Below are 26101 nucleotides of genomic sequence, written 5' to 3'. Positions count from 1 at the left end.
GCCCTGATATTTTGGGGACACCAAACCCAAGTTCCTAATGCACAATATTCTGTAAAATTTCTAATCTGGGCAGAGAGGAGCCCCCTGTGCTGAGGAAAGCCCCCTTCATGGGCACACACCCCCCTGCACCTCCAAACCCAGCCCAGGTACCTTCAATCCAGGGAACTGAAGCACCCAGCCAGCCTCAGTGCTCCTGCTCCGAGCTCAAATCCCTCAGAGGGGGTGAGGCTGCTGGTTTGGGATCTCTGAAGGCAGCACCTGCTTGGAAAGGGCTGTTGGCAATTCCACTGTCCCAGGAGCAGGGATGTGGTGAGGCCAGATCCGTGTGCTGCTCCTCCAGGAGAAGCCTTCAGAAAGCCCCAAACCTCTATTCTTTAAATTATAACAAGGCACAGCTGATGATAAAAGCTGTGGCTGTGAGGAGACAGCTGCTGCACCCCACAATGCAGCCCAGGAATTTGGTTTTCCAGGAAACCCCTTGGCAGAGGGGACAAAGAGGGACAATGGGGGGCTTGGCGTGCCAGGGAGCTGCTGGGGGTGAGCACAGCGAGGGAGCTCTTGGAAAGGACCTTCCTGCTCCATCCGCCTCTCCCCAGCTTCCCAGAAATCTGCTGAGCAGATTTGCAGCTTGCCTGCTGCCAGATTCAATCCCGGCCCTGGAGATGCTGTTTGGATAATGATGAGACCAAAATTCTTCAGCTCCTCTCCGTGGAGCTGAGCCAGAGCAGGCTGGAAAGGTGCAGGGCAGCCCCCAGGACACTCACCTGTCCCCAGAGAGGTGGCACTTCCAGCCACACACAGGAACACCCACCCAGGGGATCAGCACGGGACACCAGGGGCTCCAAGGCCAACCAAAGCCCAGCCCTCACTCCCAGCTTCCACTCCCAATCCCCCCAAAATGTTGTTTAAGGGACAGGGAGGAGACTGCAGGTCCCACATCCCCACAGAACCAGGGCTGCCTCCAAGGAGGCTCTGGGCACCTCCTTTCCAGGCATCTGGCTTGGACTCACCTGCCCAGGACTCTGAAATTCCAGGCTCTGCTCCAAGTAAGGCTTAGACCTTCCTCTTCTTCCTCATCCTCTTCTTGTTTTTGTTCTTCCTCCTCCTCCTTCTCCCCTGCCCAGCCCCTGCAGACCTCTCACCAGAGGAATTTAGGATTTTTGCCCTCCAGAATCCCCCCCAACAAAAACCTCTCCCCACCCCAATGAACGCTGCATCCTCAAGACCTTCCTTTATAAGGGAGAGGAAACTGCCCCTGGAGAGCCATTAGAGGCTTCCAGTAATTAGCAATTACCAGCCCTGAAGAGCTGCCCCTGCCTCTCCTAACAAGGTTTGGTGCTAATTATAGCAGGCAGAGCCAGGAGCCCTGGTGAGGGGCCGTAGCAGCGACCACACAGAGCCTTCTGGATTCCTTGGGATGTATAAAAGGGCTGGGGTTACTCCAGGACAGTGATCCCCTCCACTGCCAGGAGCTCTGGGGATGCTGTTCCAGGGCTGGCCTGGCTTCCTGCTCATCAGCTGCTGCTGTCTCATCCATCACTTGCAGTAATTCCTGCTGAATATTGCGGGATTCCGCCGTGCCTGGCTCCAGCCAGCAGCTAAATCCATCCTCCTTGGAGCAGCCCTGGGGATATTTGGGAACTGAGCAACGTGGAATGAGAGCACCCAAATCCTTCATTTGTCAGGCTCAAGTGTGTGTTCAGTGTCCCAGTGGAGTTTAATCCCTCCTGAGCTCTTCCCTGCCCATCCCAGCACTTCCCAAAGGGGCTCTTCTCCAACCAGGGCAGCAACTCCCACCCCAGCTGCTGGAAAACAAACCCCCAATGCAGCTGTCAGTGTTCAACTCCCTTGGGAATGCCATAAACCCCCTAAAAATAAACAAACACCCCCTCCCTTGTCCAGCCCCCTGAGGTGTTTTGGCCCCGTTTGGGCTCTGCCCATACGCCCTGAGCGAATTTTCATTCACTAAATTCAATTTAATTCAATAAAACTGGGATTTTAATCAAGGTGCTGAGAAGGAGCAGCCCCAAATTGCTTTCCCAGTCCAGCTCTTTGATGGGGCTCATTTTTGCCCCAACAGGAGAATGTGGGTGTATGAGGAAATGGAATAGAATGAATCCTTGACACCCCTTGGATAGACACAGGCAGCAGCAGGAAACACCTCTGGGAGCTGTAGGAGGGTAAAGGGTGCCTGGGTGGGTTCTGGAGCAGGCTGGGGAGCTGGGGTAAGTGGCTTCCCAGGCTGTGATCCTACAGGGAATCCTTGTAGGGGTGGAGGGAGCCAGGAGGGTGCAGGCTCAGGGGAAGGATAACAGGGATGCCCAGCCCTAATTTAAGGGTGATTCTACAACCATGCACTCCTTTCCTTAAGCTCCCTGAAATAACCTATCCTAGGAGTGCCACAGGCGGTTGGGAACTCGGTTTTTATTGTCACAGGACACGGCAGCAGACAACGGGGTGGGTCACAAGAGAGGGGACAGGGGAGTCACACCACAGGCACCCAGCACAGCCACCCCGAGCAGCCACAGAGCCCCAACACCCAGAGGGAGGGGACGAACATGAGCCACGAGCCCGGCTCCTTCCCACACCTTTCCTGCCCCATCCCTGTGCAAAACAGGGTGGTGGTTTTCCCTCTGGGAACAGGGCAGCTGATGAGCAGACAGAGGGGGACCTGCAAGCAGCTTCTGGAATTGGCTCCATTGTGTCCATGCTGCTGAGCACAGCCTGGATGGGCTGGAAGGGTTGGAGGATCCAGGGGTTTTACTCACCAGCCACGCTGAGGATGCAGGCTCCATCCCCAGGGAATGGCTGCTGCCAGCCTGGGAGCCAGCACGGCCCTCGGGGTCACCCAGCATGGTGGGTGCTGGATTTGGGGTGCAGATACCCCCAGTCAGCTCAGGGGAGGGGGAAAGCCCCCCAAGATGTGCCTGTGCTGGGTCTGAGCCCCACCAAAACACGGCTGAGCCTCCCTCCAAGGGCTGTCCCAACACGACCGAGTCACCCCAGCCATGCCAGAGGGGGAGGAGGGAACAAAGGGATCAGATGGATGAGGAACACCTTCCCTGCTGGCACAAAGCCCCCTGTTAGAAGAACCCAGAGGCTTTTGTAGCCCGGTGCCACCCTCTGCAGTCCTGCCCTTGCCCTGCAGAGCCGGCACAGCCCCAGCAGCCGCCCCCATCCCGGGCTGAGCCGGCGCTCACTCGGGAATGTAGTCCCTGAAGGAGTTAAAGCTGAGGCTCCTGCCCGCCGAGTTCAGGCTGGAGCTGGCCTGCATTTTGGGGATCTTCTCCATGAGCTTGGACACTGTCCTCCTCTTGAAGGAGCCTGGGGAGAAGTGGCCCTGCCTGAGCAGCTCCTGGTAGAGGCTGCTGAACACCGCCACCGGCTCCTCGTAGCTGTCCCGCGTGGAGATCTCGTAGAAGGGAATCTTGAGGGCTTTGGAGAGGTTCTCCCCGTCCTCGGTGGACACCATCCTGTCGAACTGCAGGTCCTTCTTGTTGCCCACGATGACCACGGGGGGCTGCTCGGCGCCGCCGCTGCGCTTGGGGCTGGCGTGCAGGTGGTTGATGAGGAAGCAGAGCCGCATCACCTCGTCGAAGCTGCAGCGGTCGGTCACCGAGTACACCACGGCAAAGCCATCGCCCCACTTGATCTTCTCCTCGATCTGCAGCGAGTCCTCCTCCTGCCGGGGCACACACGGGCTTCCCTCAGCACCGCTGGAATGCCGGCGCCGATGGATGCAACCCTGGTGAACCTCCCGAGGGCGCCGTCCCCATGGAGGCTGAGAAGGAGCAGCCCCAAATTTGCTTTCCCAGCCCAGTCTTTGATGGGGCTCATTCCCCCTCCCCCTCCCACAGGAGAATGTGGGTGTAAGAAGAGAAATGGAATATCATTCCCTTGAAGGGAAACCCCTTGGATAGATAAAAGCAGCACCAGGAAACACCTCTGGAGCTGTGGGAGGGAAAATGGACAGCAGCACCGGCAACCCAGGACAGGGATGGGGTGGCTTAGGCAGTGTGGCAGGTGGGGACAGCCATCAGCCCTGTCCTGGCATGGATATTGGGGGAATCAGTGCTCCCTTGAGGTGCCAGGATGCTCCACTGGCACAGCAAGCACAGCTATGCCCTGCATGGGAATGGAGGAATATTCACCTGAAGGGAATGGGAATGGAGGAATATATTACTCTGTAATATATTAATAATATATTACACTGTAATATAACTGAGGTTAGACATAAATTCACCAGAACACCCTTTTCCTGAGGTGACCACCATGACGTTCCAGACAGCAGGAATTAGGCCAGTGGAAGAGCAGGGGCTGCCTTCCCTGTCAGGCTGCTCTGCTCCGTGTTGCTCTCCCAGCTGAGCTCACCTGTCCAGCTGTGTCGAGGATCTCGAAGTGCACCATCTCCCCATCAATGACAGCCACGTGCCTGTAGATCATTTCTGGCAGGACACACAGGGAAGGTGTGTGAGAGAGCCCCCAGGTGGCTTTGGTCACCTGGGTGGGTGGCCGAGGGGGCAGCAGTGACCAAAGTGTGGGAGCAGCAAGGGAGGGAGAGGGGCTCCACAGGAGAGAGGGAGGAGGGGATATTTCTGGGACATTCCAGCAGGGACATGGCTTCAGTGCTCAAAAAACAACCCAAATGCAAGATAAAAAAACCCAACAAAATCCTAGAATTCAGGAGAGCACGGGCTCCAGGGGCTTAGATGCCTCCTGTCATTTAAAAGCCACCCCCCAGCAGATTGGGAAGGAATTCCAGGAACTGAGCAGGAACTACTGGTTTGATGGCTGGACTCTCCGAGGTCTTTGCCAACCTAAATGATTCTGTGATCCTATGATGCTACATGATTCCACTACCCCTTGACTGAGCCTGCTGCACTTCCCTGTGCAATCCAAAGGCTCATCCCAATAGATTTTGCCTAAATAAGACCAGAAAGGGAAAAAGGCATGCAGGACCCAGGGAGGTGTCAGGATGTCCATGAACTGCCTGTCTGGTTGAGGAGGAAGGAGAGGGAATATGGGGGAATTTGGGGTCAGAGTTGGCTCTGCCATGGTGACAGCCCCAAGGAAAAGGAGTTTTCCTACCTAGGGTTGGGTCATAGTCTCCAATGAATCTCCTGGTGATGAATCGTACGGTCAGCGCTGGAAAAAAACACAATGAATCCTGTTGGAATTGTCAGTGCTCTGGACTAATCTTTCCTCTTTGCCCTTGCAAGGGCAAAGGAGCAGCAGGAGCAGCCACAGCTCAAGCAATTAAACCCCCTCATCTGATTATACATCTCCCTGCACCAGAGCCCAGCAAGGCAAAGCCCAAATTGCTGGCAAAACCCTCCCTGGCGCCTTTGGTCCTAACATTTTTTCCAGGAAGCTGCTTTGGAAATGCAGTGGTGATGCCTGGAGAGGGAATTTCTGGACAAAGCCATGGTTGGGAGGGTGAAGAGAGTGCAGGAGTGGAGAGAGAAGTGGTGCTTGAGCCCTTTGCGGTGTTAATGATGATAATGGAGATGGGAGTGAAAGGTGCTGGAGAGGCTGAGAGCTGGCTTGGAAAGGCAACAGGAGTGGAAAGTGAAATTAGTGGAACAGGGGAAAAAACAGGGTGGGGGGGAAAATCCCCAAAAGAGCTAGGCAGGAGCACAGAGTCAGGAGGGGGAGGAGGAAGGGAAAACAGAGCAGGAGTGTGACAGGAGGATAAACCTCACCAGAGTCAGGATGTGGTGAAAACCCCTCCAGAAACAAAAGGGGAAATGAAAAGTCAACACCAAGCTGGAGCAATACTGGAGCAAGACTTGGAGCTCGGCAACCCAGGGTCAGTTTGTCCCACCTGCCCACCAGCAGATGTTGCTGGTGTCCTGCCCTCACAGACCCACACCAAGCCCATCAGGATCTGTGTGCTTACCCCAGGAATGTGGCTTAAATAACCACAGAAAGGGAAAGAGGGATGCAGGAACTTCTCCTGCCTCTCACACCTGCTTGGCTCCTCTTTGGGGGGCATCACCATCCTCTCACCCCCCCCCAGTCTGTCTCTGGGTTTGAAACCTGCACAGCAGGGAAGGGATTTGAAGAAAAAAGCAGGTAAATTAGCCAAACTGCTCTGAGGAGATAACCAGGCATCCTGCAGGAGGCACCTACAGGCACCTTCAAAGAGGCAACGGAGTTATCGGGGGGAGCGGGACGAGGCAGGCTCGGTCTCTGGAAAGCACCTGATTGTGTGTCATATGTCAGGCAGCCACCCAAAGCTGGAGCACATGGTGTGGGATGAGAAGAGGAGCCAATTAGATTGATTAAAAATTGGCTGGAGCGCAGGAACACGAGGGGAGCTGCCAGTGGGGGAAGCGGCCGCAGGCGGAGCGGCCGTGGCCACCCAGCCTTATAAGGAGCTTTTTCTCCCCATCCTGATCATCAGTCACCTCGGGAAGGGCTTTCCTTGGAGCTGAAAGGGTTAATTGTGCCTTAAATGTGGGGTGGGGGCTCAAGGGGTGATTTACCTGCTACGGAGTCAGGCTGGCACCTCGGGATAGCACCAGGCATGTGCCCACGTGCTGCCCTGTTTGTGCTGCTGTGGAATGGCCCCAGAACCGATCCATCTTCACTCCACGTGCTGCAGGCAGAGCTCTGCTCTGGATTATGGCAGAGTTTACGCTGGGCAGCAGCAGCAGAGGAGAGCACAAGCCCCAGCTGGGCTGGATTTCCAGCCCCTGCTGCTGATTCACACAGCCCTGGTCCTTAAACCACACAGCTGCACCCCAACCCACCCCTGCTCGGAGGGTCTGGGACCTTGGGTCTCCAGATCCTGAAGGCTTCCAAACTGCTCCAAAAAACCCCAAACTCCTGCTGAGAATCAAGGGTTATCCTTCCCTTTTGCAGCTGCTCACATAGGATTTGCCCTTTGGTTGTTCCCACCCCTCAACTCTCCGGACCTGGCTCTGTATCCCATGGTCATCCTGGGGGTGAGTGGGGCCCTGCCAGGATGGGAGCCTGGCAGCTCAGGGATGAAATCCACCTTCAGCCTGCCCTGCTTCACACCCTGCCCAGGAGAGATGCCACCCTCACCTTGGGGACACAGCTCCCATGTCCTCCCCACAGGAGCTGAAGCAATGATGCTGCTGCCCTTGGCTCCATCCTTGCCTCTCCCACACTCCATCCATCACCTGGGATGTCACCTGCCAGCTGGGCAGGGAAGTAGGACAGGTGTCCTCATCCCCAGCGCACGGGCTGGCGGGCAGCAGGACCCAGCAGCTGGGGCACAGCCCCTGGGGAAGGTGACACAATGTCCCCTGGCAGGGGAGGACGTGTGGAACAGCGCCCAGGGGACACAGATGGGGAGGGACACACTCAGGGGGCTGCGTGCCCGCCATTCCCAGGGGCTGCTCCCTGTTCCTGGCACGCTCCAGCTCTCCTCTGCATGAGGCACAGACCAATTACCCCTCTGTGCCCTCACTCCATGGCCTGTGTCACTGTCCCCCTGTCACACACTCCGACCTGAACTGGAGGAACTTTTAAAGACCCTCAGCACGATCCCACCCTAAGGAGGAGGCACAAAACCCCCACAGCTGCCCACAGGAGGGGCCCAAAGCTGCCAGGAATCTGCTGTGTGCCGGGTGGGATGGCCAGCAGCAGGGAGACACACGTGTTTGGGGTGGGGGCGAGCCAAGGGCTTCGTACACCCCATAAAAACATCTGCTCCATCGGGGCCAAACACCTCCAGGGACACCCCCAGGGTTCTGGGTACCCCGGAGCTGAGCCCCATCCCGTGCTCCAGCCTTGCTCAGGGAGAGCTGGGAGCTGCTGCCTTCAGTTGACTCAGGGAACGAGGATTTTTCCTTAATGCCGGTTGCTGTCCATGGAAACACAATTCCAGCGGCTCCAACAGCCCAGCACAGGTGCCACAGCTGCGGTGCCTTCCCTTTTCCAGAGGGGCAGGACATTCCCTGTCCGCAAGGGCACAGCAGCATACCAGGCTTTGCATGGATCATGGATCACTGCAATGTAGATCCACATCTTTCCCTGCCTCTGACCCCAGTCCTGGCACTCCAAGTGCTGCTGAGGACACTTTTGCCCCCTCTGAATGCTCACAGCTCAGGAGGAGTGGGAAGTAGGAGAGGATGATCCCCAGGAAGGAAGGGGGTGGAGGAGGGAGCTGAGGTGCTCCCAGCACGGCATCCCAAACCCCCAGCTCAGCAGGCACAGATGGAGAGCGCTGAACGAGGCACAGGGAAAGGGAGTTTTCCTGAGGGAAAACAGCCCGGTGCTGCGGAGGAGGCTCCGCACAGCTGCTGCGGGCGCTGGGAATGAGCAGCCAGCTCCTCACAGCCGGGAAAACCCAATCCCGGCTTTTAGCAAAGTTCTCCCGGTCAGTGATGGACATCCCGGGTCCCCACGCAGCCGGGCACCCCTCGGGCAAGGGAAACGGTGCAAAGTGTCCATGTGGGAAACTCGAGGGGAAGGAAACTCAGTGCCCCTAAACCCCACGGCTGGGGGGGCACCGGGAGAATGTCCCTTGTCCTGGCTTCCAAAGGGACGTGGGAAGGTTGGTCCCACTGGCCGGGAGGGAGAATACCGGGGGGATGCCAGAGGGGTGCCAGGGCATAGCAGAGGGATGCAGAGAGGCGCGGGGGGATGCCAGAGGGATGCGGGGGACACCGGGGGGATTCCGGGGAGCCCCGTCCTACCTGTCTTGCCCACGGCGCTCTGTCCCAGCACGACGAGGCGCAGGGTGCGGGCCGGGCTGAGGCTCACGGAGCGGCGCAGGGGCCGCGGGAAGCTCATCCCGGAGCCGGGCCGGGGCTGCCCCGGGATCCGCCGCTCCCCGCTCCGCCGGGCGCTGCTCCGGCAGCTCCGCCCCGGGGGCCGGGCTGGGCTCAGCCCCGGGCGGGCCCGGCTGATGCCCTCCTCCTCCTCCTCCTCCTCCCTGGCCAGCAGAGGCGGTCGTCATCCCGTCCCGGAGGCGGTTCGGGAGTTGTGCCTCAGTTTCCCCGCAGGCTGCAGCGCTTCCCGGCCAGGGAAAGGCGCTCCCCCGAAAGGGGCAAAGGTACGGCTGGACGGGGCTCGGAGCCACCTGGGCTGTGGAAGGTGGCCCTGTGCATGGCAGGGGGTGGCACTGGATGGGCTGTGAGGTCCCTTCCATCCCAAGCCTTCCTGGCATTCCCTGGGTCTGTAAGAGTGAGGAAAGAGGGAAGTGGCGCAACACCTCCCCAGCCAGAGCAACACAGGGAGGGTGCTGCCTGCCCCAAACCACTGCCTGAAATCATAATTGTCCCCTTGTTTGTGCACCAGACAAGTTAGTAAGGACAAGAGGATCTGACTTAGCCCTGGCCATCCTCCCTGTCCCACGAGCAGGACGAGGAGTGAATCCTGGCTCAGCACAAACCAGCCACTAAATCTCCATGGATATCCAAGAGCAAGGACTCCACAACAGGCCTGGAACTGAACTTTGTGTGTTTTGGGGCAGCAACAGCACCAGGCTGTAAAGCAGCAGCGTTAGGGGGTACCCAGCTGTGCAGGGAATGTGTAACAGCTGAGAGCAGTACCTGGAGCTGGCATGGACGTGCCTTGGGCATCCTGGGAAGAAGGGACAAGCCTGGCAGCACCTTGAGCAGCATCTTGACTCTCTCCATCAGAGCCCAGAACACTTCTGACCCATGGGATGCAGATCCCAGGTGACACCAGTGGTGCAAAAAAAAGGAGCTGGGAGAAGGGACCTGGCCAAGGGTGTGGAGCCCTCAAACACCTACATCAGGGACTCAGCCCCTTTTCCGAAGGCTGCAGCCATTTCTCTGGCACAGGGATCTCTCAGCCTGACCATCTGGGGTGACTTGGCACAGCCCACTCGCTGCTTGAGGGAACATGAACCCACCTGGTATTTATAGCCCCTATCAGGTGTCCAAAGGGAACGTCCTGGTGCCCACGGGGACATCAGCACTCAACCAGTCACAGGGTTATTGGGATCACAGCTGCTGCCAGCTGGATCAGGGCTGGAGGGAGGCCCCTGGATAACTCAGGGATTGTCATGGAGAGCCAGCAGACCTCTCCCAGAAAGCCATCTTGCCATCACGTGTGTCTTCCTTGTGCATCAGCCCCTGGAAACAGCCCTGCTCCGGCTTCTCCAAAGGCAAAAATCAGGCTCATGGCTACATCTGGGGCCCAGAAAGCAACAGAGAGGCAATAAACAGATTTTGGGACAAAAGCTGATTCCCAGCTGGGGAACGGGGGGTGTCAAGAAAAAGAAATCTCCTTTACATTCCTTCCCTATTTTTAGCCCCATTTCCTACGGAAATGAGATGTCTGCAATCAAGTCCTCTTCTTGCCTGATCCTCTCTAAGACCAGTTTTAATGCATTGCCTGATTTCAGGCAAACGAGGGAGAAGCCACAGAGAAAACCCCTTTTCCTGCGAGCTGTGTGACAACAAATGGGCAAATTTCATGGAAAAATCGACCCTTGCACTTTGGAAGGCAGGAACTGGCTGGGGGAGTGCAGAGAGTAACAATTCCTGCTGCTCCAGGTTCCTGCTGTGCTCACCTCAGGTGCAGCACAGCCCTGGCAGCTGGGCAGTCACACTTGCCTTAATTCCAAGTGTGTTAACAGCACATGGATTCTTGGGGATGAGGGAACAAAGGGACAAGAAGGGTGGAGTTAAAATGGGAGCACAGCTGCACTCGTGCCACAGACTTCCAATGTCACCTTGGGAAAATCAGCTCCCTTCCCACCACCTCCACGACCACTATGACCTTCCAATCCAAGACCAGCTGCTCCAGAAAAATCTATCCCTGGATTCTTTAGGAAAAGGGTCAGTGTGAGTCCTGGGGCTGGGGAATTTGTGTCCCTGACAGCAGAGCTGGGAGAAACTCCTGCTCCTCAGGCATGGCGTGGTGGAAACCACATGCATGTTCCCACAGGAGCACTCAGCACCACGTCCCACGTTTGCCAGGGAACGTTTGGCAGTGGGAACAGGATTTTATCACTGGTGATTGCTGCATGATCCACCTCTGGCACTCTGCAGCACAGCCAGGTGGGAAAGGTGCAGGAGATATTGAGTGCTGCTGAAATATTTGTAGTCAGGCTCGTCCATACTTACCAGTCCTTCAAGACACAGGGAGTCTGCTCTGGGAACCGAGCCAGAGGCTCCCATGAATCACAGCCCTGCAAACAGAGAATCAGCCGAAGTGAAAAGCTGGCCTAGAGCACAGAGCCAAATCCCCTCAGGCCGTAGCCTCGGGTCAGAGGGATCCCATTCCATGGTCCAAACCACTTCCCTGCTGGATTGTCAGCTGTTTTGAGAGCTGCCCAGAAACTGAGCTTTGAGGCTTTTGAAACTGGGCAATGGTGTCTTCTTTCTTAGGAAAGGAGGATAAAGTAACACCAGTCCCTTTTCTCTCCATGAGATGATCCAAACGCATGGAATGCCAACAGATCCATGCAGGAGCCAACTCCAGTTCCAAAATGATTGAGGCATCTCAAACTTTGGTTCCCTAAGGCTTAGCTCCTCTCCCAAGCCTCTATTTGAAGGGCTCAAACCCTTTTCCAGCTCACCCACCACATTAAATTGCCACTTGTTAATTACTGCACAGACATTTCCATGTGCAGCTCCATCAGGGAATGCCCTCCAAGGATATAACCAAAGCCACACTGCCCTGTCCATAAACATATTTTGGGTTGCTGCAGCAAACCCAGCACACCCAAGAGTCCTCCCAGCCTTCAGCCCCTTGCCTTCCTTGATTCACTTTGTTCCTTCTGACACCAATCCTGCTGTGAAACCTGTGCATTCACAAGGCACAAGGACACAGATCCCAGCTGCTTCTCCATTTGCTACAAATAGGGAGAGGGAAAACAGATGGAAGGCCCCATGTCCAGGCATGCCGGCCACTGCTGGACTCCTCCGTGAGGGATTTGCATCAACAGGGACCCACTGGGAACACATTCCCTTTCTTTTTTTAATAAAAGGCTGGTTTTTAGGTCACAGGAGATAATAAAACCTCTAGTGCAAGACAAATCCAACCAGCAGAGTGTCCTGATGTCCCGTTCCTGTCTGCCACTGGAGCGGATTCCGACACGCGGCTGGATCACGCTGAGAAAACAAATCTGGCTCCACGTCAGAGCTCAAAGGCTCCTTCCAAAGCTGTGAGGGATAAAAAACACAGGGAAGGGGCAAATTAACAGCACCTCCCTCCCACCCCAGGGCCTGAACAACATGAACAACATGTCCCCAGAGCTGTGCCACTGGATAAACACCGGCAGCCCATGGCTGGCAGAGCACGCGATCCAAATGTCCTGGCAGAACTGCTAAATCCCTCTGCTGCCCCGTGGCTTCCAAAGAGAGGGCCCTGCACTTTGTTTTCCCGCGGGAGCCGGCTGTTGGGGAGGAGGACACAGCCACAGGCCCCGTCTGTCCATCAGGCTCCATCACACCCCACAAACAGCCCCTCACGGCGGGAAGCTTCCCGCTGCGGGAATGGCTTTGCTGGGAAGCTGATTTTAGAACACAGAGCACTGTGCTGAGGGAAGGAAGACAAATCCCATCGTGGAAATGACTTAAACCTCCAGAAACACTGCAAAAAGTGATCCTGTGGGATGACCAGGATGGGGCTGTCTTACCTTCAGCCACAAGAAGGATTTTGTGTGAAACACAAGTCCGAGCCCCTCAAAGCTGCAACATCCAGAGCACTGGAGGGGTTTGGAACAGCACCAGCCTTTGAAATGATGGAAATCGCGCTCCAAAGTGGCTCCTAAAAGCAGCTGGAGCTAAGGGGGAGCGAAAAACCTGGAGCCACAAAGGAATTCTGGTGCCACAGGCCACTCTGGAAAGGGCAGAGGAGGAGGGCTGGGCTCAGTGCATGGCACACAGAAATCAGGGATTCAGCCTCTCCCGGGGAGGGGAGGGCAAGGAGGGGTCTCGGGGGACACACGCCTGGGATCCAGGGAGGAGCAGGGCCAGGGATGTGCTTGGCATTCCTGCCCCAAACAAGGGATGCCGTGAGGAGCAGCAAGGGCACCTCGCGAATCCTTCCCGCCAGCCCTTCCCGAGCAAACCTCGCAGCTGGCGAGAAAACAAGGCTTCCTTATGCTGGGAAATGTCAGGGCTGCGGAGCCGGCTGTCCCGCTGCCGCCGAGCCCTGCCGGCATTCTTGGAAAGCGCAGCGGGAGGGAGCGGCACAGGCAGCGGCTTTGTGGCCAGGGATCAGCGCTGCGGGCAGGGATCAGCGCTGGAATTCACTCCCGTTCCCAGCACATGCCCTCGGCTCGGCTCTCCAGCCTCCCTGCCTGCCTGCCGGGGGGGACAGACGCCACAAGGGTGGCCGGAGCCCGGGCCTGCTTCTTGTCTGACCCACGTGGATCTCCGGCTCTGGGCAAAGCATCTCAAATCGCACCCGGATCTGTTTGGTCCTGGCAGAGAAATTTTCACCGTGAATCAGTGCTTAAGGGAAAAAAAAAAAATCCTTGAGTTTTCTCAACCTGTTTTGTTGAAAAATTCCTGCTCTTAAACTGTTTCAGTGCTATTTAGCACCAGGAAGGGTGACAAGGATCACCCTCCTGACACATGAAGCCCCTGTGACTTCATCCCTGAGAGCTGAGCATTCCTGCTTCCACTTGCAATGACAAAAAGCTTTTGATTCAAATTCTCCTGAAGAAAGCATTAAAATAATCCCATTTTACCTCAGTCAGAATAAATAATTCCAACAAAACCTGCCTACTTTGCATTATAAACTTTTTTAAACCAAAAACTGCCTGATAGTGGTTGGATTTTCCCTTCCTGATTTTTTGTCCCCCCAAAATGCTGTGAAACCACCCTAATTTTGTGTAGTATCTCACTTGGATCAGAACCACATTCCCAAAGGCTTTTTGGGGGATCAGACTCACAGACCTTAAGCCCTTTGCTTTTCCTTGAACTCCACAGCAGCCTCTGCCCTCCGTATTGTTGAGCCCAGAATCCCGTATTATTTCCAAGTGTTTCTTCCTATTTGGGAAGGACAGAACATTCCTGCTGCATCCCCTGAAAGCCAAGACATGCTGTTTCTTAGCCCCAGCACTGAAGCACAGAGGGACTGAGGGTTTCCAGTCCAATTCCTTGGGCTGGCAGTGCCGCTTCCGCTGTGGACTGGGAACAGCCTGCATCCGGAGCTGTGGTCCCTGTGCCAGCCCACGGCACACTCTGCCTGCTGCTGGGATCTCTGCTCCCAGCATGGAGCTGCAACCACCTGTGGGAGAAGGGGAACCGGTGGGAGATGGTTTTTGGAGGGGCCTCCCCAACCTTTCAGTTTGGAAGAGGTTGGGAATGAGGATGTGACAATCCAGGCTGTCCCTGTCTCCACGCTCCATCAGCTGCTAAAAACTGTGTTTAACCTCAGCAGCAGGGAAAGAGCAGCATTGCCAAGGGCTGTTTGTGCCAGAGGATGTGAAATGGGGAGGGCTGAAGCCACCCCTGCAGATGCAGCTGTCTCCAGTGGCTGAAGAACCAGCTCAGCCCTGGCACAGCTGGATCCTTTTCCAGCAGCCACAGCCACCACAGCGGTGCCTGAAGTGATCTCCCAAAGGAATTGTGAGACTGGACAGCCAGACCAGCTCCAGATGGAACAAAATCCCCATTTCCCTCAGCACAGGGCTCTGGCAACCTTTGTCCCAGGGGGAGCCATGGTGGGAGTGCAAAGGACACCCAAATGTGATTTTATTCCCAGTTTGAAGCAAGGTACTCCCTAGGGAAGTGACAGGGTAAGCAGGGCCTGTTTTCCCTTCCCATAGTGGTTATTAGGAACCCCACAGTACAAAAAACTCCAGGAAACTTCAGCAAACTCTCCTCCTGGTGGATATCCAGCCCAGAAACACCAGCAGACCTCAGCTGGATCCACCTGGCCTTGTATGTGCTGCTCAGGAAAGGACAGTGCTCAAGGTGCAGCCACAGAAGAGGGAAAAGACCAGGATCTAGACATGGAACACCCTCAGCAGGTCAAAACTCAGCTCTGAAATAGGCACAAAGTCCCTCCTGAGCCACCAGTGTCTCATTCTGATGGTGCTACACACACACACACACAATTTATTGCTGCTCACCTTCAGGAGGGGAATTTTTCAGCCCCACTTTCCAGTGCTAATGAATAAGAAGGATTTTCACCCCACGGCACAATCTGGGAGATTTGAGACCCTGCAGTTACCTAGTTTCACTGCCCTCTTCAGTCCCACGGGCTGTGCCCCAGGATATTCCCTGGAGCCTCACAATGCCAGGAATTACATTACAAGAATTCCTAAAACTCAGGAGGTGTGGAGGCAAAAAAATCCATTAGGCATGAAAAAGCTGGACAACCAGCAATGGATCCTGGGTAGCTTAAAACTCCTGGCAAATAAACACCAGCAAGGCTGAAGCAAGTTTAAAAAATATTTCATTATTTTAAAAAGAAAGAGATTTTCATTTCCCACCACACAGAGATTTCCATTTCCCACCACAACAAGAAGTCCAGAGCTTCCCAGTGCTGAGGCAGTTTTATTTCCTCAATTGCCTGGAGCAGCAGTGATTCCCAGGACACCTCCCCAGTCAGGACAAGCAGGGGTAGATCTCGATGCTGTTGATCCTGAGAACGGTCTGGGGATTTGCAATGACTGAAAAAGGGGGAAAAAAAGGATCAGGTAACAGCATAAACCTGGTGCCTACCTCATGCCAGGGCTCCTGCTGGCAGACAGCAGCATTCCATGGGGATGCCAAGGACAGCAGGTCCCAGAGGGCAGCCTGGCCAAGGCTTTACCATCCATCCCATATAAAAATAGCCATAATTCCTCCCTCTCTCAGACAAGGAAGAGACATTTGGCAACCAAAACCTGGGCAGGACCCTGTTTGGGCTTGCTGGGAGCTGTGATGACACATCCAATGTTCAAGGCTTTGGGGAGAGACCGGGATTGCTCTCCTGCCCAGGAAGTTCAGGGAACACTGAGGGAATACTAAACCTTGTGTGGGTGCAGATGGGACAGGGGCTGGCTCTGGGGACACAGAGAATGAGCCCCTTCCCCAGGTCCTTGTGCTGGATTCCTCCCCTCCCACACCCAGCAGGGAAGAAGAGGTGTCTTCTCCCCTTTCCCCCTTACTTTTCTTCCTCTGGAAGTTGTGTCTCCTCCAGAAGCGCATGTTGACCTTGGGCCACGACTCCGTCTTCTCGATCACCGTGGCCTCCACACGCACCAGGTCCTTCCTTAAAAAGGAGGGGGAGAAGCACCAGGTTTTTGTTATTTACAAGTTTTAGTTATTTACATGCTAGCGTTTTCCCTGCTAGAAAGGAAGGGACTATTTTCAGGCTAGCAATGATTTATTGCTCAGATCAACAGCAACCTCAGAGGCTGTGATATTTTAGAGGAGAAAGTATTCAGTCATAGCTCAAGAGCAGTCACAAATTTATTTGTTACAAGATGATATATCAACTTCCTAACTCAACAGACAGCTGCCACAGGGTTTATCTCACTTTTCTAACTTATCACCTTTACTTACTTCTGCTGCACTGCAGGTACTTTTATCCAATGGGTTTCTAACTCATGGGCACACATGTTTTTTTGTTAGGGGAAAACCACATTTTTATTTTAACTTTTAACAACTACACCCTTATATTACAAACTCTTCATTGTCTTATCAGTACAGTTTCTCACTTACTTAAGGTATATTCTCACCTACAACTATAGAAATATAAGTTTATGATTTTTTGTTTTAGTATCTGTGTATTGTATTTTCACATCAATCTAAGATTCCTTTAAGGCTGTACACCAAATTGTTTAGTGTCTGTGGAAGTTTCTGTTTTTCTAATTCTCGCAACATCCTACTTTTGGGCAGCAGGTTTCTGGGAGAAGAGAGAAAGGGATAACAATGCTGGGAATTGCAGATCCTCCCTGGGAGGAGGGCCACCTGCCCAGGCACAGCCAAAAGCCTCCAGGTGCTGTACCTGGCTCAGGTGTGACAGGTCACAGCTTCCCTGTCATGGGAGGGATGAGATCTTCCATCAGAGCAGGCAGCAGACACAGAGACCTGCAGGAACTTGCAAGATTGAGGCAAGATAAACTTCCCTGGCACCTCCAGGTGATTTCATGTGCCTTGCTTTGGTTTTGGCACAGGATGAGCCCATCCCTGCTCCTGATCAACAAGAAATCCTTCCTCCCCCTCTAAAGCATCACAGACAGCTGGAAGAAGATCTCACCTTGTTGGAAATGCTATAACTTTCCCAATAATTTTTAAATTAATTGTTTTAATGAACCATAAGCAATTTTCCACTGTAGCCAGCGTTTAGCAAGGCTTGCCATAAAGCTGCTGCTGCTGGAACACAGTTTTGGGGAAAATTACATTAAATTACTAAGTTTTGCTAAAACCACTGTAATCAACCTTGAGATGCTTCAAGGGTCTCAGAAGGTGAGAACCCCCAGGCAGGATCCAGACAGGAGCTTTGCACAGGGGGTTTTTAGTCAGCAGCCACAGGGAAGGAGGAGGAGCTGCTCTTCCATGCACAGCACTCCAGAATTCCATTAAAAGCTCGTTAAGTTTGCCACAGGAAGACATTTAAAGACCATTTTGCTGACAAACGGCTCTGTCTGCACTTGAGGGGGGCAGAGGGGGAAGCCCATCCAGCTGAAATTGTTCCAGCAAGGTCACTGGGAGGCCAAAGGCTTCAGACAGCCACCATCTCTTAAAATTCACCCTGGGGCTGTGATTAAATCAGAGATTGGATCCCGGAGGAAACTGATTTATCTGCAGTTAGTGACCAGCCCGGGAGAAAAGGGATATAAAATAATTCAGATTTTCAGAAACCACTGTGTGACCCCGACATGCCAGCTCCAGGATTTGCTCCACTGAACCATACACAAACCCTGCAGCCCTGAGGGAGGAGAAAGCAGAAAGCAAACTGCACTCCAGACGTGGTTTACCACTAATCTGGGACTAAACTTCCTGGATTCAAGGCCCTGCTGGGTTCTCTGTGGGACTCAGCTCTAGGAACTGCTGGCAGGAGGCTGAAGCACAACAGAAACCAACTTGCTGGGGAAGAGCTCGTGGGCAGGACAAGTTCTCAGCAAAACAGAGCCCAAGGGAAAAAAAATAAAAATCTCTATCAAACGTTTTAGGTATGACTGGAATGTCCATAAAAATAAGAAGGGGGTCACACATTTCCCAGAGCCCGACACAGCTGCATGTGTCCATGGAACACAGCAAAATGTTCCATGGATTGGAGTTTTGCAGGAGGTGAGAAAAAATCAGGATGGAACCTCATGAGCTGGGCTGAAAGGTGATGTCAAGAGGCAGAAAAAAAAACCATCCAGGCAAGCTCCAAGCCCAGAGGATGCAAACTGTTGGATCACAGCTGCAGCTGCCAGGCTGGCTCCCTGCAGGACTGAATCCCAGCCCAGCTCCAAAGCCTTTGGCACTTCCACTGCACAAAGGGGCAGGTAGCAGGAGAAACAGCAAGCTTTCCTAGAGGGAAAGTTCCCATCAGCTCTGTTTTGTCTAGAAATGAGCCAAACTTTCCCTGCACTCGTGCCTAGCACAGGCTCCAGCCCTCGTGCCAGCTGGGGACAAACACGGAGCCCAAGAGATTCCAGAGCAGGAGCCAGCCAGAAGCTCCCAGAATAGCCTCCAGCAAGCACATGGGGTGTGCTAGGATTTAAAGAAGTGTCATCCTGTGGGGTATCAGAGGAACAAAGCCTGTCCAGCTGTCCCCAACAGGACACTTTGGGAGCCCACAGGAAGCGGCTCCGGTGAAGCCTCGGGCTGTGAGCGCTCACTGGGTGTTTATTTATACAACAACAGGAACACAGAACTGCCTCTCTTCTCATCCAGCCTCTCCTCTCCTCCCCAGAGTGTCTGTGGGCTAGGGGATTGTGTGACAGAACTGCAGTGTACATTGCCAGTGACACCCATTCCCCTTCCCCCTTCTCCTTTTCTCCACCCCGTATCAGAGCTGGGATTTGGGGGGTTCCCTCAGCTCACAGGGTGATGGCATCTCCCCCTCAGCCTTCACTCTTCCTGGCCAGCCCCTTCCTCCTCCCACTGACTCCCTTCAGCCACAGGCCCTGGGACAGGCCAGATGTGCAGCCTGGTCTGCCTCAAGCAGCTGCCAACACCTCCCACACCCTCACAGCACCTGCAGGAGCCAACAGCTGGATTTTCTCCTGTCCTGGAGCTCCTGGCTACACCCTGCCAAACCCAGCACCAAGAGCTGCCAACAACCACCCCAGGGCCTCTGGATCAGCTGGGGAGGGAAGCTGCTCCTCAGCTGCCTGACATGGCACATCCCAAAACTAAAAGCCCATTTCCAGTCCTAAAAATGAGATTCCCCTTCCTAAAGCCTTCCCCACAGGCAGTAACTCAGAGAATCCTGATGATCTGCTATTCCAGATCCACTTCCAGGGCTGCCACAAGGACTGGCAGCTCCCAAAATCCTGTCCAGCACAGGGACCTGAGGCAGGTACCACCAGCGCCACCAGGGCCATGTTATCACAGCACAAATAACTCCTAAATACCACCAGCAGTAACATCTGGCCCACACCCCCTTTCTTCTGGGAAGGAAAAGTCCTGTACAGCAAGTCCTACAGCAGTGGGATGGAGGCAGTGCCAAGGGATCAACTTCTCCCAAGTTCTGTGACTGCTGGATTATGTGATTAATAGGAAGGGAAAAATTAGGAACACTGAAATCAGGGTTAAGGCTTGCTGGAGTAAGTCAGTGGCAAAGGGAAAGGCTCAAAAACCCAACTTAAAGGACTAAGGAAAAGGAAATTTCTGGCTTATTTCAAGATGACCACCACCAAAATCAGGGTAGAGATGCTGAAGAGCAACATGTCCTGCTAGTTTGTGCAAGGAGGAAAAGATCCCACTGAGGTGAATACCCAGAGGCCGATGAGCTGTTTTACTGGTGATTCTTTCAAAAGCCACGAGGCTGGGATCAAAGTTAGTGCTGATAAATACCAGTTTCAGGGACTGCAGAGCCCTGAGGCCACAATTAAGTACAAAATGTCATATAATTCCTTGATGAAGCATCTTACCCCAGCAGCGGCCTTCCAACGAGTGTGAAGTCATCAGCACCAACCAGCAACACCTGGGGGAAATAAATCAGGCACAAATCACTGCTCGTTGTCCTGGCAGAAATGCAAACAAGACCTTTCAAATTCTACAGCCATAAAGGAGTCAAAGTGCCTCAAACCAGGCCTTCCCACATTTCAAAGCTGACACTAACTGGAGGGGTAGTGAGGAAAGCTGCTAACAGGCTGCAGACAGAGCCATTACTCTTCCAGAGAGCTCATCCCACTCAAACAGGCTGCACAAGTATCTTTCTGCATGATCAGAACACACTGAACCTCTCTGTCCTGGCTTACCAGCAGCCATAAAAAATTATGAAAAGCAATCAGGGAAGAAGAATAACCTGCCTCGTGTGGGATCTGGACAAATGGCAGCTCCTAAACCGTTGCATTTTTACAGCAAATGCTACAAATCCCAGTGGGGAAACAATTCCCTCATGCTCCTCTGTAAGGCCTCCAGATGGGGAATAAAGAAATGAACATCTGGGGGTTCATTTCAGCCACATCTAAAGGAACAGGCAGGATAAGAGAGGATACAGTAGGAAGAGGCTGCATTTCACTGGAATCATCGAGTTTGGAAGGAACCTTCAAGGTCATGGAGTCCAACCATGAAACCCAGCACTACCACAATCTTCCCCAAACCACGTTCCCTAAGTGCCACATCTGGAGCCACTTCTCCCAGGGCTGCCTCACAAACCCTCTGACAGCACTTAAAAACCACCCAGAGTCATGAGAAGTCCTGGCTTTTGTTTTGGACAGAAAAAAAAAAAAAAAACCCAACAAATTAAAGGGCTCTGGTGTTCAGGCAAATTTTCTCCTTCACTCCCATCTAGATCTTTGCATTCTGAGCTGGCTACAGCACAGAAATCCCTCCTCTCTGCTGCACACAGGGATGTGGGGACATAGATGAGGACATTCCTGAAAAGCTGCTTCAAAACTGGGCTTCAAAGCAATGGGCAAGCACAAAAACTCCACAGCTCTCTTTAATTACTTGCTGAGCTCTAACAAACAACACCAAAGCGAAGCCAACAGAATCCCACTCCATAATATTTCCCTTCAGCCTGGATTAATGAGCCTCTGCACGTCCCTGCTGGCTGTCCAAGGCTGAGGATAAAGATATTAATTGGATCTTGGCAATTCTCCCCTCCGTGCCCCATCCCTCTGCCTCCACCCAGCCCAGTACGATAAGGATCTTGCAGAGCCCTGAGGAGTTTACAGTCCCTCTGGGAGACCTGCAAGGATTTAAGAGGTTGGACTCGATGATCTTAGAGGTCTTTTCCAGCCTAAATGACTCTGTGATCCGGGTGCTGGACTCTCAAGGCAAACACAGGCTTTTGCTGCCGGCTCTGGAAACAACAACTGTCATTTTCTTTTTTTGGAAGGAGTTAGGACAACAAAAATCTGTCTCCCCACAGAGTCTGGCAAGCCTCACTCCAGCCCTGTTGAACAGAAATCACAATAATATCTGAAACTGGAACGAAACCAAGAGAACTGGAACAAAACAAAGGGCTGGAATGAAGGTGGGAGACCCCCAGGAGCACTTCGGGATGATAAAACCACTGATGGGTTTTGCCTCCAGGAACGTTTGCAGGGAACTTGTTCTGGGTTTTTTTCACCTTTTCCATGCGGATCCTGTCTCCACACTCGGCCTCCAGGACGTTGTCCATCATGATGAGATCCTCACTGGTGATTTTCCACTGCTTGCTGGCGAAGTGCACGACGGCGAAGAGGCGCCCGTAGCGCCCGGCCGCGATCAGCCCGTTCACCTTCTGCACCACCTCTGCTGGCAAACAGCAGGCCAGCATCAGGGCAGCACACCCAGGGAGCTGGGGAGGGCTGGGAAAACCCACCCAGCCACCCTGCTCCCCCCCAGCACTCTCATCTCCTGGGAATCTCTAAGCAAGGATCAACAGCAGCGTTGCTTCCCAGATGTGCGAGCCTCCCTTTCTTAAAATTAATGATTTATTTGTATTTTAGGTGCTGGCAAAGCTACACATAAGTAAACATCTTGTATACACTGTGCAGCTTCTCTACCCTGCTGACTCTCAGCCCATTCCTCAGGCATCCCAAAATACACTGTAGTTGGATATAAAGCATTCCAGAAAAGAGCTCTTGTCCATGCACCCTGTGTTTGGAGGAAATTCCCTCCATTTCCAAGTCATATGCAAACAGCCCAGGGCTCTGAGTTGTGCTTAAGGCACAGAGAAACATCGGGAAGAGCTTGGCAGAACACCAGGGAAAGCCTGGCCCCAGAAGTTGTACCTGCAGCAAGGACAGGAGAGACCTGTCCTTTGCTCTTTCCCAGAAAAACCTCCTCCCATGTGCATGCAGAGTGGTGCCAGAGCAGGACACAGCCCAGAGACCAGGCCCTGCACATGGACAAACTCCATTCCCTGTGATCAGCTTCCTGCGCAGTGAATCCAGCCCCAGTTTTTATGGGAACACCAAAAGGTATTGCTGCCTGACACCATCCCACTGCCAAACAGCAGCTTCCCACCCTCCCGAGCTGCTCAGGAAAACACATTAAAAAGTGGCTGAATCATTTGTGGTTTTTTTTTTTTTTTTCTTGGAATGCAAACAGAACATCCCTTTGGGACAGACAGGAATCCAGCAGCCAGGCAAACCCAACCCAATCCTTACAGGAATGCTCAGAAAAGGTCCAAGCTTCAAGCCATAGGATACAAACTTCAAGGTAGGGACAGGAATAGAAACTATTTGCAGGGCAGGAGCTGCTGCAATTCCCACCAGGATAGAGTTGTTAACAATTCTCCCAACATCTCCAGTGCCAGGAAACATCAAGTGATTGCTGGCTTGGATCTCAGCACCATGTGGAGAGACCCATCCTAAAATATCTGGGGCTGTTTCCATGGGCAGCAGGAGGCAGAGCTGGAAAGCTCCTGCTGCTGTTCCCTTTGGATGAGCACAGCCAGGAGAGAAGGATGCAAGGCTCAGCAGCAGCAGGAGGCAATGGCATGGGAGCAGGATGGCAGCAATCCCTGAGGAGGGGACCCTGCTCCCCACGGGGCTGGCAGGGAGCAGTCTGTGGTTCACTGCTGGGTTATTTCTCACACAGGGACAGGCACCCATCTGGCACCTGAGTGATTGTTGACACTTGGCTTCTCATCACAGAGCAGAGGAAAAGCAGGATCAGAGCAGGGCAGCGGGAGATGTGGAGCAGGAGGCTCTCTCCACAGCACAGCCCTCAGTCAGGGACACACTCCAGCCAGTGATGGGGGACATCTGCAGGGAGGTGAGCTCAGCTCTTCCTGTCAACCTTGTCACCCAGCCCAGAGCACTGAGTGCCACATCCAGCCATTCCCTGGGTACCCCCAGGGACAGGTGGGGACTCCAAACCTCCCTGGGCAGCCCCTCCCAGCGCCTAACATCCTTTTCCAGAAAGAAATTCCTCCAACCTGCCTCTTCCCTGGCACAGCTTGAGGCAGTTTCCTCTCACCCAGCAGTCCTGACAGCTGAGGGGACAGGGACACGACCCCCAGTGCTCTGTCACACTGTGTCCCACCTCTGCAGGTCTGTCCTGTGCCCACCATCCAACTGCTCCTGCTGGCTGGATGCTCTGTTTCGTGCACCAAAATACACCAGCTCTCCCTGTGCCCACCATCCAACTGCTCCTGCTGGCTTTGATTTACCCAGTGAATGGAAAATAACTCGTTTCTCATGCCCAAAATGCTTCTCTCGTGCTTTAATTTTTTTAATATAGTGTTTCATGCCACATATCACATCAGGTAAGGTTCCTCTGGGACAAGCTGCCCTAAACTAAGGAGAAATCATTGTACCCAAATCTCCCAAACCTGGAGAGCAGCTGGAGCACAATTCCAGCAACACTAAAACACATGAGAAATTAAATTTTAAAAAAAAGAAGTGAAGAATACAAACTTCCAACTGAAGACATTTATGCTCCATCAGGCCTCAAGGCAGTGCTAGAAGACCAGATTTGAGACCTTTACCTGCATGATACTTGGCTTCTTCCACTGGATCTGGAAGCTTCACTTCAGGCCATGGGGGCGAAGTCAGGGAAGTTTTGGCAACAAGTCTGTGAAAGACAAGGTAAAATTCACTGCAGCAAGCAGAAGCTGCCAAGAGATGGAAAACAGGGAGAGGAAAGAAGGAAAAAGGAGATGGAGTGGAACTGGATATTACTCACAAACACCCCACCAAAAGGCATCAGATTACAGTTAACAATCAGGCAAGAATCTACAATAGCACAAAAGCAATCTTAGATATAAAGAGGAGAGAGATTTGCCTTGGAAAACCCCATGAGATGAACATGAAAGGTCATGGTTTCTGCAATCTGAAAATTTAGCAGATTTTGTTAACACCATCCCAAAATAATTTTGTAAACACCCCCCTCAGCAGTGGGCAGTTCAGGTTTCCCTGCATGCAGAAATCCACACTTTGGATTCACAAAATGCATAAAATATTCAGGAATAAACATGAGACGTAGTGGAAAAAAGCAAAATGGACTCAAAATCCTTTGCAATGATTGATTTACTCTGTAACCCTGAGGCAAACATCCCAAAAGGCTTTAATTCAACAGGAACTGCAAGCACCTGTGAGCACACAGCCACAGGCACTGAGGCCTCACAGGGTTTAGTGAGATTTTGGGTGCTGCATCACCCAGGCAGGGATCCAAGATCTCTGATCCCTGAGGATGAGCAGGAAGAGGGAACAGTACATCCTGCCATCCTCCCTGGCAGGAGCTCTCTGCTCCTGCAGTGTCCCCTCCTGGTCACAGCCAGCAGCAGCTCCTCAGTCCTGCAGGAGATCCCAGCACAGGGAATGGAATAAAGGCACAGCAGGAGATCCCAAAGGGATGGAAAAAGCAAAGCCTGAAGGTGTCATTGGAAGAAGTGTCACAGGATTCCTGAAGGGTTTGCCTTGGAAGGGATGCTAAAGCTCATCCAGTCACAACCCAAGGCAGGGACAATTTCCACCAGACCAGGTTGCTCCAAGCCCTCTTCAACCAGGCCTTGAACAATTCCAGGGATGGGAAAAAAAAAAACAAAACAAAAAAAACCACCCCCAAAAATGAAGAGAAGCATCTTTCTGGGAAAGGTGACTGAAGGTAGGCAGAGCCCAAAACACTGGGGAGTGACCAAGGGGCAGCCAAATCTCCTTCCCAGAGGAAAGCCAGCTGCCCTCCCAGCCTGGAAGCAGGGCAGCATTCCAGGGGGAAGAGGAAAGTGATGGATGTGTGACATTACCCTGCCTGTGGGGATGAGCTCTGGGAGCTCCTGTGCCGGACCGCAGCCGAGAGCAGCGAGGCTGAAAGGGAGGAGAAAAAAGAGAATTAAACACAGGCAGCAGCTGCTGGGCTTTTGCAGAATTCCAGAATCATTCAGGCTGGAAAAGTCCTCCCAGACCATCGAGTTCACCCTGTGACTGGTCACCAGCCCAGAGCATTGAGTGCCACATCCAGGCATTCCTGGGACACCTCCAGGGACGGGAACTCCAACACCTCCCTGGGCAGCCCCTTCCATTGCCTGGGAAGAGATTGATAAAGTCCCTACTCCCTCCCATCCACTGGATTTTGCAGAAGGGTTTATGCCAAAGTGCAAAGAACCGTGTAAAGCTGATTCTTTTTGTTAATATTCCTTGATTTTTGTGCTGCTCCGAGGCTGATGGTGGGAAAGACCCGGATCCCTTCCACCTCTGGGAAGAGCTCCAGGGCCCATCCTGCAGGTGCAGGGCAGGGACACCGAGGAGGCAGCAGTGGGGACCCTGACTGCCGCCAGCGTCCTTCCCTCCCTCCTCCCATGGCAGGAGCAGGCAGAGCACAGCCCTCCCATCCTTCCTTTCCTCCCAGAAAGATGAGCATGCTGGCAGAGCATCTTCCTCCATTCCTTCCCTCCTTCCCAGCAGCAATCAGAGCTCCTTCCTTTTCCTGCCTCCCCCCTTCCCAGCAGCAGGCAGAGCTCCTTCCTTCCTCCCTGCCTTCCCTCCCAGCGGCAGGGGCAGAGGTTGTTCCTCCCGCCGTTCCCGGTCCCGTTCCCCGCTCACCTCCCGCCCGCCGCGCTCGCGCCGCCGCCATCGCGGTGACCTCGCGCCGGACGCGGAACCGCG

At 53.6% G+C, this 26101-nt stretch overlaps 3 protein-coding genes across 4 annotated transcripts in view; all 3 read right to left on the bottom strand.

Annotated features, from left to right (window-relative positions):
- Positions 1-2039: 2039 nt before the first annotated feature.
- On the bottom strand, positions 2040-8814 carry LOC131084764 (ras-related and estrogen-regulated growth inhibitor-like). Its single transcript, XM_058026471.1, has 4 exons — positions 8673-8814; positions 5089-5145; positions 4372-4445; positions 2040-3682 (listed from the first exon to the last, which is right to left on the bottom strand). The coding sequence occupies exons 1-4, from the start codon at positions 8767-8769 to the stop codon at positions 3197-3199; spliced, it is 714 nt and encodes a 237-aa protein (XP_057882454.1). The 5' UTR covers positions 8770-8814; the 3' UTR covers positions 2040-3196.
- A 3290-nt stretch (positions 8815-12104) lies between these two features.
- Positions 12105-26101, bottom strand: part of SYT12 (synaptotagmin 12) — a 49830-nt gene continuing 35833 nt past the window's right edge. The window contains exon 9 of the transcript XR_009114532.1: positions 12105-12116. The gene's annotated coding sequence lies outside the window, so the exon portion shown is untranslated. The remainder of the gene's footprint in view (positions 12117-26101) is intronic.
- MRPL21 (mitochondrial ribosomal protein L21) lies at positions 15350-26091 on the bottom strand. Of its 2 annotated transcripts, none has more exons than XM_058025408.1 (7): positions 26039-26091; positions 25243-25303; positions 23986-24071; positions 21637-21803; positions 19988-20040; positions 16064-16167; positions 15350-15583 (listed from the first exon to the last, which is right to left on the bottom strand). In XM_058025408.1, the coding sequence occupies exons 1-7, from the start codon at positions 26067-26069 to the stop codon at positions 15519-15521; spliced, it is 567 nt and encodes a 188-aa protein (XP_057881391.1). In that variant the 5' UTR covers positions 26070-26091; the 3' UTR covers positions 15350-15518. The 2 variants fall into 2 exon arrangements, with proteins under 2 accessions (XP_057881391.1, XP_057881392.1); XM_058025409.1 differs by having other exon boundaries at positions 21637-21800.

The sequence above is a fragment of the Melospiza georgiana genome, chromosome 6 (genome assembly GCF_028018845.1).
Source record: "Melospiza georgiana isolate bMelGeo1 chromosome 6, bMelGeo1.pri, whole genome shotgun sequence".
In the NCBI taxonomy this organism is placed as follows: Eukaryota; Metazoa; Chordata; class Aves; order Passeriformes; family Passerellidae; genus Melospiza; species Melospiza georgiana.
Note: the sequence above shows the minus strand (reverse complement) of the source record. Positions and strands in the feature narration are given on the sequence as shown.

Coding starts and splice junctions, on each gene's coding strand:
- LOC131084764 (XM_058026471.1), bottom strand. CDS start 8,769: ATGAGCTTCCCGCGGCCCCTGCGCCGCTCCGTGAGCCTCAGCCCGGCC. Junction 5,146..8,672: donor GAGCGCCGTGGGCAAGACAG/GTAGGACGGGGC, acceptor GTTTTTTTCCAG/CGCTGACCGTACGATTCATC. Junction 3,683..4,371: donor TCCTCGACACAGCTGGACAG/GTGAGCTCAGCT, acceptor GTGCCCCGGCAG/GAGGAGGACTCGCTGCAGAT.
- MRPL21 (XM_058025408.1), bottom strand. CDS start 26,069: ATGGCGGCGGCGCGAGCGCGGCGGGCGGGAG. Junction 24,072..25,242: donor AGCTCATCCCCACAGGCAGG/GTAATGTCACAC, acceptor TGTCTTTCACAG/ACTTGTTGCCAAAACTTCCC. Junction 20,041..21,636: donor ACAGGATCCGCATGGAAAAG/GTGAAAAAAACC, acceptor TATTTCCCCCAG/GTGTTGCTGGTTGGTGCTGA.